This window comes from Helicoverpa armigera, chromosome 29 (assembly GCF_030705265.1).
Source record: "Helicoverpa armigera isolate CAAS_96S chromosome 29, ASM3070526v1, whole genome shotgun sequence".
Taxonomy (NCBI): Eukaryota; Metazoa; Arthropoda; class Insecta; order Lepidoptera; family Noctuidae; genus Helicoverpa; species Helicoverpa armigera.
This window is the reverse complement of record NC_087148.1, coordinates 4,746,797-4,759,068: the sequence shown is the minus strand read 5'-3', so window position 1 is coordinate 4,759,068 and position 12,272 is coordinate 4,746,797. Positions and strand designations below refer to the sequence as shown.

Genomic DNA, 12,272 nt, shown 5'->3' with positions numbered 1-12,272 from the left:
GCATTACATTTATTAATCCAAATATTTTCATAAGAATGTTATTAACAATATAATTGCATTTTTGTTCACTATTGCTTCATTTATAACAAAAAATAATCATAGTTTTCATATATTTTAAAACATTCAAAACCTTTCAGGCCAATTTCACCGACGACAAAACGTCAGTTTTCTTAAAACAACTGTTAACTATGATTTTACGTTAAATTTTCATACAAAACAGTCGTTTTTAAGAAACATTGACGTATATTTGAAGTGATTGCGAATAAAATTGAGCCCTTTAGAGACACCAGCACACTGCAAAATGCAAAAAATTATTCAAAGAAAATCTTGATTCCAATCAAAGTTTTCAGTCGGTCTTATACCGGCTAAATACTTGATCTTTGCAATGTGTGCACTACCATTCATCTTCATACTGATTTATGTGCCCAAACAAACTATCGGTCGACTAAAAGTTTGTAGTATGCTCTTAATATGATTTCGTGGTTGCCCGGGTAACTGGGTTGAGGAGTTCAGATAGGCAGTCGCTCCTTGTAAAACACTGGTACTCAGCTGCATCCGCTTAAACTGGAAGCCGATCCCAACATAGTTGGGAAAAGGCTCGTGAGATGATGCATTCGGTCTCGTGTCTCTCCTTCTTGGTTCCTCTGAAGAAACCAGTAGGGTCTGATTATCATTAGGATTTTTTCTTGTCATGTAGTTCCCATGTTTTTCGGAAGGCACATAAAATGGGGCCCGCCTGTCATGTGAACATCTTTGGCAGTCGTTACGGGTAGTGCGAAGCTAGAAAGTCTGTCAGCAAGTCTTACTAAGGGGTATTGGGTTGCCCGGGTAACTGGGTTGAGTAGATCAGATAGGCAGTCGCTCCATGTGGCACACTGGTACTCAGCTGCATCCTTTAGACTGGAAGCCGACCCCAACATAGTTGGGAAAAGGCTCGGCAGATGATGTTGGCTTCCCTACCAAGAGAGGGCATTTACTGCCATTAAAATTTCTTTTTTTTACAATTATTTGTCTATCTCATATAAATAAGTACAAAAATTATAATAATTTAGCGACTGCATTATTTTTAAGTTAATATTTAAATTAATTTAAAATTAGCAATTCGATTAGTTTTCGCCTACAAACGGCTTGTTAATCAACCCAGTGATTTTTTGATTTTCTCGTTCAATCTGTAACAAGAGAAAAATATATTTTTAATCTTAGCTAATTTTATAAAATATAGCTTCTGCCAGCGGTTTCACCCGCATCCCGTGGGAACTACTTCCCGTACCGGGATAAAAAGATAAAAAGATAAAATATAATATTAGTATAGATATTATCCTATGTCCGGTTAGACTGGAAGCCGACCCCAACATAGTTTGGGAAAAAGGCTCGGAGGATGATGATGATATTATCCTATGTTACTCGGAAATAGTGTAGCTTCCCAACAGTGAAAGAATTTTTCAAATCCGTTCAGTGGCTTCGGTGCCGATAAGGTGCAAGCAAAAAACCCCTGTATAAACAAAATCACAGTGTAAATATTTGAGCACCAAAAAATACATACTTAATACAGACTAACAGACAAAAACCCACCCTGATTTCTAAAGCCTATTTTCACTGCCAACATAAATATCTATTCTTCTTAAGCCACTGTTTACTTTGAAACATGAAAAACATTTTCATCCAACAAAAGATTTCTAAAAACAACTGCCTTCTATCAAAATACTTAACAGTTGTTTTAAGAAAACTGACGTAAGATTGTCAGTGAATTTTAAAACAAAGATGTGATATATCTATGTAAGTATTTGAGTCGACGACCTTATAAAGGTCGCCGGAAGACGCTGGATGCAGGTCGCCTGCAACAGGTATCTGTGGAGATCTGAGGGGGAGGCCTATGTTCAGCAGTGGACGTCCTATGGTTGAGACTATGATGATGAAGTATTTGGTTAATTATAATTTTGTGATATGCAATATTTCTATAAGTATTAGGACTACTCAATTTCTTATGGAGTTGAATCCCTTTGACCCAAAGAGCGTAGAAAATGAGTTGCTGGGGAGTTTGTTGCGCCACTTCTTCTTCCCAGCAAAAACACATAGGAAGTGGTGAAGGGTGGGCGTTTTAGGGGCTGTCTTTTGTTGATTTCTGACGTTCGAATAGCCTAATTTGAATAATTGACTTTTGATTTTGAAAATACTCACTTTCTGACAAACGCCCGTCTCTGAGCTTGGATATCAAAAGCTAGGGGATCCATTTCGACCTTCGAGTTGCTCTCAAGACCTGGCATTATATCATCCATGCCTTGACTCTCACTGTCAACTGTGGAAACAAAAAAATCGGCTATCAAACCATATTAAATCCTATCAAACATAGGTACTTAATGGTATATGATCCGTTCAGTAGGTAGCCAGAAGCCAGTAAGTCTGACACCAGTCTTTCCAAGGGGTATTGGGTTGCCCGGGTAACTGGGTTGAGGAGGTCAGATAGGTAGTCGCTCCTTGTAAAACACTGGTACTCAGCTGCATGGGTTAGACTGGGAGACCCTAACATAGTTGGGAAAATTCTAGGCTTATGATGTGTGGGCTGCAGCCTCTTCTGCCTATCTGACCTCCTCAATCCAGTTACCCGGGCAACCCAATACCCCTTGCTTAGACTGGTGTTGGACTTACTGGCTGCTTACTACCCGTAACGATTGCCAAGGATGTTGGCCGCAGCCCGCACGGGGGACGATAAAAGGGCTCTTTTAGTTTTCAGGGTGGGTTAGTTAAAGTTTTTTTTTCGCGGTATGAAATAGAAATGGTCATGTTTCACATTCACACTTATATCACATCATATCATATTAGGAGCTCGCGCACACTACAAACTTTTGGTCAGCCGATTCATAAATCAGTAGGAAGATGATCAGGTATTTGCCCGGTATCAGACCGACTAAAAACTTTGATTGAAGTCACGATTTTTTTTTGTGCGCGAACTCTTGGGGAACAATCAAAAAAACAAACAAAATAATGTTACCTATTTATTATATTAATATTATAGATATATTATATGTGTTACCTATTTCACTGGCGTGGACACTGCCTTCGTAGTAGACATTTCCTTCATTATCCGGTTTAATATCTGAAAATATAAATATAATTTGAAATTACTTCATCATGAGTAATTCTTCATCTTATCACAAAACATCCTAGTGTCAGAGTTTCCACAAATCCGCCTGACGGCCTCATCCTCCGAGCCTTTTTCCCAAGTATGTTGGGGTCGGCTTCCAGTCTAACCGGAACCTCCTGACGGCCTCTGACGTGGAATTATTGGAGATTTATCATCAGCCTATCGCAGTCCACTGCTGGACATAGGCCTCTCCAAGTGCACGCCACTGAGATCGATTTTCGGCTTCTCGCATCCAGCTCCTGCCAGCCGTCTTGCGCAAGTCATCACTCCACCGTGCCTGAGGACGTCCTACACTACGTTTGCCGAGGCGTACCGAGGCGTGGCGAGCCGGGTATTGGAGATTGTAATTGAATAATTAGAGATTAGTATGATATTAGTAATAGATGCTCACCAAATTGTTTCAAGTTCGATTCTAATTCCTCGTTATCTGGAAAAAATGAAAAATATATTAAAAGAAGATTTAAATCGACAATGGACAAAATCACTGCATCCGTGATTGGATCAAAAAACCACCTATCTAAAAATTGTTTGCTACGACGGCGAAAGAGATCAGCCAGCTGCACGGGACATATCAGAGGTATAGTGCACAAGCATTTGCACAGACATAGGCAATCCGACACGACCGGAAAGAGATCAGTCGCAGGACCGACATTAACGTGCTCTCCGATGGACAGGTGTATCAATCATCAACTTCCAGACTACGGGCTGCTTTGTGAAAGTTTAAGACACCCCACAAAGCGATTGCGGCCCGACCCGGGAATCGAACCCGAGACCTCGAGCACAGCAGCTGCGCTTGCGACTTGCAACGAGGCAGTCAAATATATAGGCTGCTATACATAATACTTTTACTATCAAGTTTTTAAATGTATACGAAGTGGGCATTGTTCTTTGTATAAAGTGATATTGTAGCCAAAATAAATACAAATAAAATATTGTAATCATTCCATTCTTATTTCGTTGTTGTTTCTTCCGATTGTAAATTCCAATGGGCTGATTTTTTATTGTTTCGTCGAATTGACGCTCTGTTTTGTTTTGATATGACGAGCCCGTATTGTGAAACACATTAATACTTGGAATGTAAAGCATTGTTATATTTTTTGTAGTTCTTTGTATTTTGTATTGGTATAGTAAAGGCAAGACTAAACAAAAATATGTAAGTTGCATCAACGCGAATAACCAGCCGGCATTTGTTCGCAGACAAAGGATGCAGTTTCGCGGACATTTTAGAAATGTTCGCACGCAATTTGTGTACAAACTTCTTTGCTAATCTCGCTTTAATGAGGATAGAAGAAGTTTGAAAGTAACTGTGGAAACTGAGAACCAATGTAGTCATATATGCGGAGAAATGATGAACAGCTATTTGTCATGATATGGGTATCTGCTGCAGAGGAATGAAGGATAGGAAAGTCTTGCAGTCTTGTAGGGCCACTAGAATCAAACTTGTTTATATTTTTAACGTTCATAAGTGCTTGTAAAGGCCTAAATGAAATAAATTATTTGACTTTGGTTTGGGCATAAATGTGGATGGATATGTGGTAGAGGACGACGACCAACAAAAATAAAGGATGGATTATGTGAAAGACGCAAAGCATGGTACTTGTGAGATAACGGCAGACAAAAAAGTATAGAGGTAAAAGAGGAATGCTGCATCGATCACAAATAAAATTGAGATGAGGGCAGGAGAACGATACTGTTTAATTAAATAATTATTAAAGACACTCTTTTATACATTTTTTTGACCTTAAAAAAGTGCTGTGTTACAGCCAAATTTGTATAAATGATTTTGAGTTTGAGTTTGATGGAGATTTTTTTACAGGTTTTATATGTATTTTTAACCTACCTGGAAAGAATGCAGCTATATCTGCTTCAGTTATGGAAGTATCGTCGGTGGTGGAAGAAATCATTGTTGTCCCATCTGTCGTTGAAGGTTGTGTGATTGGTGGAGCTGAAAATAAAGGAAGACATATTAATACATTCTAAACTAAAGAAGAAGGTTAATAGTAAGAGGGGAGTCAGGCAAATTGATACTAAATAGCTTTTCTAAAATGTAATACATGAGAAAGTAACTCTAACATGAATGAAATATTGAATGAATGTACACAGATAGTCTAGGGCCTGAGAAAGAACATAGGTTTTTAATCAGGTGTTTGAAGTGGTTTCAGCCGGGTGGAACCACTGATGGAAGCTATGTACTTTTGAAAGTCAAAAGAAGTAAAATTGGATCCAAGATATTTGAATTGTTAACCACCTTAATGGCCGTCTCCATTGTCTATAAACAATTTTGACATTAGCTCCATAAAAGTCTACATAGGATGACTTTATGATATAAGTGATATCAATTTTCTATCTCAAGTAAATGAACTAAAAGATGGATAGGATATAGAAACTTACCAGTAGTTTTAGTAACAGCAACAGTACTGACAGCAGAGGTACTATTAACCTTAGTAAGTGGAGTTAACTTTGGCGTCGAAGTTACTTTTTTAGGATAAATAGTGAACAATCGGTTAAGTTTGGTATTCGAGGGGACGTTAACCGGTTTCGGGGCTGGTGTTGTGGGCGATGCCATTGAAGCTGGTAGCGTTTTCATATCTGAAAATGAAGGTTTTATTGTTTTTGTAATGTTTGCAATGGCGTCCAGATTTTCTGATACGGCAGTTGTTCTCTTTCAGGAGAGCAACCAGTAAAGGACATATTATAATGCACAAGCATTTGCTTGGACACAGGTGCACTCTCTATTCATTCACTCTGATAGCCTGATGGGACGACAATTCGACACGTCCGGGGAGAGATCAGGACTGACATTTACGGAAGGCACATTTTTAAGTCGTCTGTTTCACATACATATTCTGAAAATCTAGCACTTATGTACAAAGATCATTACATACACAAGTGTAATGTTTTAATTAAAGTAAATATAGAAAAAACTCACCAAGAAACTGCAGTCTTCTCAAAGCTTTCTCAACGCACCACCTCAACATCTGAGGATTCAAATTCTGATGTATCTCATTACAGAAATTCGTCGCCATTGTCGAGAAAGGATCGTTAAACATTTTAGTATCTTTCGCTTCTTTCGATTCCATCGGCGCTTTCGTTGTTTCTAGAACCAGTACATGTTTCAAAACCTTTTTTCGAATAAGTTTAGTGTCTGTAGCGTTGACTATAGTTGCTATGGTTGTCTTGCCACGATCCCTCCTCCTATTCTTATGTCTAGAATGATGGTTGATCCACCTCCTTTCTCTTTCTTTAGTAACAAATGCTTGAGAATCATTAGATTCAAAAACAGGCAGTAATATCGTAGTTTCCAGTTCATTACGTTTATTTTTAACGTTCCGAGGATGTCCTGTACTTTCCGAGTTACCCATAACACTTGTTAGAACATTATTCTTCATTAAGTTATCAATGAATGTGTTATTAAAATAGTATTTGTAGACTAAATCATCGATTGTTTGTTCATCTTTTTCTTTAAGTATCAAGTCGTCTTGGTTTTCAATTTTGTTTGAAACAGGGATTGAGAATAGATTGATTTTGACTGATTCTGGTGGGGGAGTAGATGTACTAGTCACGGGAGACATAGGTTCAGTTTTCATGGGCAAGTGATTGGCCTTCACTATACTTGAACTTAGTTTCGTTATTATAGGGTTCCTGCTTTCTACGTAAAGTTGTTTTGCCTTCTTCAGTATTCTAGCAAAATTGTTCTGTCTATGCGATATTTCGCTTTGTGTTTTTGCTATTAGATTTTGCTTCAAGTTTATCTTCTCATTCTGTGCTAACATCAATTTCTGTATGTTATAGAACTGTCTCTGCTGCTGTAAAAATTTCTTCTGCTGATTTTCAAATTCTTTGAAATTCCTCGCCATTTCTCGTTCTTTATTTTTGAAGTAATCTTGCTTGGTAGCTAACTTTGCATCAAAAAGTTTAAGCTTCTCATGGAATTTTATCAAATACAAGTATTTAAGATCGAAATCTTGAAATTTGTTCGTGATCACTGCTGCGTTTTTGACGAATTCGTCATTCACATCGCTTATTCGTCCGTGTATGTCTTTTATTTCGTTGTGTTGCTTCATAATCTTCTTAAATGTTTTCGTTAACATTGATATTACCTTTATAAGACCTCTTTCAGTCACTGGTTTACTTTTCTGAGGTTCCTTAGGCACAACTTTATAAACATTTACGTCAGGTATGGGAGCGTTCTGATGCCACACAGTATTATCTTTATCAAATATATTTCTGTCCATAACTTTGCTATCATTACGTACATTATTATCATGAGTCTTATTAATGTCTTCTGTGAATTCAAATTTCTTGATAATCTCAGTTTCAAAATCATATTTCATGCTTCGTTTTGGAGATGTAGTATTTTTAGTTATAGTGTCATTATCTTTTATATCAGAGCCAATTGCAAAACGTTCTGGTTCATGGAATCTTTCTCTGGTTAAAGTATAGTTGCTTCTATCGATTTTGTTTTCAATGTGTGTGTCGTTTTTATGTGTGTGTGACTCATTTTTGTTATTGTTTAGTAGGATGGCGACTTCGTAAGGATAGTCGTTGAATACTGAGGTGGGTCGCTGCTCGCTGGTTGGTTTGATTGGTTCGGGAGCTGGTTCGTGATGCTCCTCAAGGGTTACGCTTTGACAACCTTTGCCGATGCAGTTTTTTATCAAACTCTTTCTAGTACGTTGTTCTCGTATGCCTAGAATTAAATCGTTGTTTTATATTTTTTTGGGTTAAGGGTTTCTTTTCATATTTGTTTAGAATGTGTTCAAAATGTGAATGTGATGTGAATGTGTGAAAAATGAAAATGAAGAATTCTGTTTTCAGTTACATAGTCTTGTTTGGTACATAAAATTGAGAGCCTCCTTTTTTGAAGTCGGTTAAATATTGTTTTATCTATTTTATTTATCTACAATATGCTATTCTAAAGGTTTGGTAAGTCAATCTGTTTCTAGTTTAGAAAAACGCCGGAAGATTTTTTGATAATAATAGCCTACAAACAGATTGTTTTCAAAACTTTAGCTACACACTTTCGAACACGCATACTCTTGCGTTTAAGACATTGATAAGAAAATACTCTACCACGTTAGTTTCTAACGAGTGCAATTATTGTTCATAGTTACACACTGATAAAATAGACTCATAAGTAGGTATTTTAAAAAATACAGCAAATAAATCATTTATGATGTATCCAGAATACTACGGACATTTGAAGGGTTCAAACAAAATACGGTCTAAACCTTTATTAAATGTACACTTCGTTATTTTAGAAATAGGAAAAAATATCCTCGTCATGAGTAGAAAACACAGTTTAAGAAAATCTCCCGCAAAATCATCAACTAATAAAAATTACAAATTATCTGCAAAATTGTATGTAAGCCTGTCTTAAAATGAAAAAAAAGCTTATAGAAGGAGCCGAAAGTAATGAAAATTAACTCATAATTAACCTCTGGTATGCCGACGGTTTTAAGACAATAGAACAAAATATTTATTTTATGAAACATAGAAACCGACGTCATAATACATTGAAATGGACAAAGTCAATACTTTTGAAATGGCTCTAGAAGTCGGTGTCTGAAAGTCTGATCATCCATCCTTCGAGCCTTTATCCTAACTATGTTGGGGTCGGTTTCCAGTCTAACCAGATGCAGCTGAGTACCAGTGTGCCTCATGGAGCGACTGCCCTATCTGACCCCCTCAACCCAGTTACCCGGGCAACCCAATTCTGTGTGAAAGTCTGTTGATTATGTTTATTTTGTCACCGACTTCTAGAGCTATGTCATATCTTTGCATACCTACATACAAGAGGTATATAATGAGACACTATAAAGTGTGCCAAACCTTATCACATTAAATTAAATACGTTAATATTATGGCTGATATACTTCGATTAATACAAAGAAGAAAAATGGGAACAAATAGAATGACCACCATAAAATGCTTTGATACCCTAAGTTTTGCAACCAGAAATATCTACTGAACACCAGAAAAATAAAGTCTAAAAATGTAATAGTACCAGCTATTTTAGTCACGACTTCACTTTAAATTGTATTCGACCACCAAATTTAGTAAATGATCACCAACTCTTGACGACCAAATTAATGTATTATTGTTGCCTAAATAAGTCACTGTGATTGCCATAAAATGTAGGCTTATTACCAAATAAAGTATTATGATGCCATATTAAGTTATGTGTCCGGCTTGCAATGCATGCGTGAGTGTCAGTATGACGAGTGACAGGGGAAAATGGAAGAAAATGACATATTGCGCCGACGCCAAGTAAAATTGGGAACAGGGCAGGAGAAAGAAGAAGAAGAATGTGTTTCTCAATACACTCTTATCGCACTGTTTAGAGGCATGCAATAGACAATTTTCCACGCTAGTGCAGGAAAAGGGTCCCCATAATGTTATTACATTTATTTTATCAGGCCGAACTTATTTTTTTGGAGTCAGTTTACTTAAACAGGATAGCAAGATGTAAAAACTTTTTTGATGATCATTTACTACTTTTGGTGATCATTTACTACTTTTGGGATAACAATGATTTTTTTGGACTCATTTTGCTTAAATAGGATAGCAGAATTTAAAAACTTTGGTTATAATCTTACTTTAAAATGGTGGTTTAATTTTGGTGATCATTTACTATTTTTGGCTTACGCATGATTTATTTTGGAGTAATTTCACTTAAATAGGATAGCAAAGTGTTAAAACTTTGGTGATAGTTTTACATTAAAATGCGAGTTTCATTTTGGTGATCATTTACTATTTTTGTCTGCTGTTTGTTACTATATCTGGTGATCAGTTAAACATAAGCCAAAAAATATATATACCTTTTGCAAAAAATAGGAATTCGAACAATCTTAATAGAATAAAAATGTGCGAGAATTAGAACACCATTAATGAGTCACGCAGAACAAAAGTATTTTTCTTTGAAAACTGACAGCTGCCACACAAAATATTCAATACCCTATATTTTATCTTTGCTTTACACATGATGTTGTAAATATAATAAAAACTAAAAACGATTCCTGTGGCTAAACCACTGAATAGATTAGTCCTCATAGGATATCGTAAAGTATATGTGATGATTTAATGTGATTAGGATTGACAAATATAAAAGTATTTAAAATAAAAACAATACTTACGGCGAATCGCCCTTTTGGCCCTTTTAACGTATTCAGAAACAAGTGGAGAATCCTGCATATAATTCGCGCCGAACGCATCGAAATTGTTTTGCAATATATTGTCCACATCTAGCGAATTTTCGCGAAATATAAAATCTCCAATCCTGCCTTTATCGAACAAATTTTCTTTTAATCTATTTCGAACCCAAACACCTTTGTTTACAATATTATTTCTCTCTAATCTCGGTTTTTGGTAATTCACTTCTGCTTCCAAGAAATTGCAGTTTGCTGATTTAAAGAGAACGATTAGAGTAATAATTTTGGTGTACATATTAAGAACATAGCTCGCAGTCTACTGAGTAATAATGAATGAAAGAATTCTACGTATGACTTTGCTGTGAAATTTGAGCTCGTTTGTTTGTAAATTTTGTTAAATAGGCTAGTGTTGTGATTTGGATGTTGTGTCGATAATTTTCTCATGACTATTGTGTATGCTATATCTTATTTGTATTCAGTGTTTCATTTCAGAAGATAGCTATGTACATAGATTTTTAAAGTTAGACTCGTGCGTGATATTTGGATGAGAAAAATCTTGTGTCAAAACCAACACTTCTTTCAAAGGATTACCTATTGAAAAGGATTTGGTCTAAGGACAAGTGAATAATGGCCTCCAAGGAAGATTTCGGCTTCGGCTGTTCCCATATAAGGACATTAGCCAGCTGCGCAGGACATATTATAGTGCACGAGCATTTGCATTTGGACACAGGTGTAATCATTATTCCTACACTCTCATAGCGCGATGGGACGACAATCCGACACCACCGGAGAGAGAACAGTCTCAGGACCGACATTACCGTGCTCTCCTATGCACGGGTGTATCAATCACCAACTTCCAGACTACGAGTTGCTTTGTGAAAGTTTCGAAGGTGACATGTTAAAACTATCGATATTTTCATCGATATCGATAAAATGATTTTCCCATCCCTAATTCTCAAAACCACAATATTTACGTTCGCCAGCGTATCGAGTTCGGATATTCATTATGATTCACATTTTTTTATTTATTTTTTCTACAAACATCTAGTGTTTACAACTGCAAACTGTTGAATTGGGTTTTATCTTATTTCTTGAGATAAAGGTTTGATAAAATTGTACAGGTCTGTTTCTCATTGTAGGTTTCTAGGTATTGTATTTTCATCTCATCATTTCATCCTCATGCCCTTATGCCAATTTATTTGTGGTCGGCGCAGCATGTTTTCTTCTTCCATACTCTTCTGTCTAAGTTTGTATGTACTTTCTAAGAATATCTTAGACACTGTTGACTGTGTTTCGGATGGCACGTTAAACTGTAGGTCCCGGCTGTCATTGAACATCCTTGGCAGTCGTTACGGGTAGTCAGAAGCCAGTAAGTCTGACACCAGTCTAACCAAGGGGTATCGGGTTGCCCGGGTAACTGGGTTGAGGAGGTCAGATAGACAATCGCTCCTCGTAAAGCACTGGTACTCAGCTGAATCCGGTTAGACTGGTAGCCGACCCCAATATAGTTGGGAAAAGGCTCGCGAGATGATGAGATAGGAATTTGCACTCCTTGTATGGAATTTCAGATTCCGAATTTCATTCTTCAGAAGTTAGCAACTGAGATAGAGCATGTATTTTCCGAAGCTGTTTGATTTTTTCACGATTTCAGTATACATCCAATTTATATTATTTCTTATTTGTTGGGAATTATCAAATGCCCTCTACCGCTGTGGGTGCAGTCGAAGCCGAAGGCTTGCTTCTAGCTAATAGAGTATTTTTAGCGTAGGTCTTGTTCCCATTTTTTCATAAAACGTGTTAAACTCTATTTAAAAATAGCGGGTTTTCATTGCTTGACTAGCCTATTTTCCAACTATGTTGGGGTCAGCTTCTAACCTAACTGGGCGCAGTGGAGTACCAGTGTTTGACAAGGAGCGACTGCCTATCTGACCTCCTCAACCTAGTTACCCGGGCAACCCGTTGTCAGACTTACTGGCTTC

At 36.9% G+C, this 12,272-nt stretch overlaps 1 protein-coding gene across 1 annotated transcript; it reads right to left on the bottom strand.

The window, feature by feature from the left end:
• Positions 1–838: 838 nt before the first annotated feature.
• Positions 839–10,718, bottom strand: LOC110383128 (uncharacterized). The gene is made up of 8 exons (XM_064042531.1): positions 10,279–10,718; positions 6,072–7,832; positions 5,534–5,731; positions 4,983–5,087; positions 3,534–3,569; positions 3,032–3,094; positions 2,179–2,296; positions 839–1,169 (listed from the first exon to the last, which is right to left on the bottom strand). The coding sequence occupies exons 1-8, from the start codon at positions 10,586–10,588 to the stop codon at positions 1,136–1,138; spliced, it is 2,625 nt and encodes an 874-aa protein (XP_063898601.1). The 5' UTR covers positions 10,589–10,718; the 3' UTR covers positions 839–1,135.
• Positions 10,719–12,272: the final 1,554 nt, after the last annotated feature.

Excerpts from the sequence above, each read along its gene's own strand:
- LOC110383128 (XM_064042531.1), bottom strand. The coding sequence starts at position 10,588 with ATGTACACCAAAATTATTACTCTAATCGTTCTCTTTAAATCAGCAAAC. Across the intron at positions 2,297-3,031 it reads TGTCCACGCCAGTGAAATAG|TTGACAGTGAGAGTCAAGGC; the intron begins GTAACACATATA and ends TTGTTTCCACAG. Across the intron at positions 1,170-2,178 it reads AGACGGGCGTTTGTCAGAAA|ATTGAACGAGAAAATCAAAA; the intron begins GTGAGTATTTTC and ends CTCTTGTTACAG.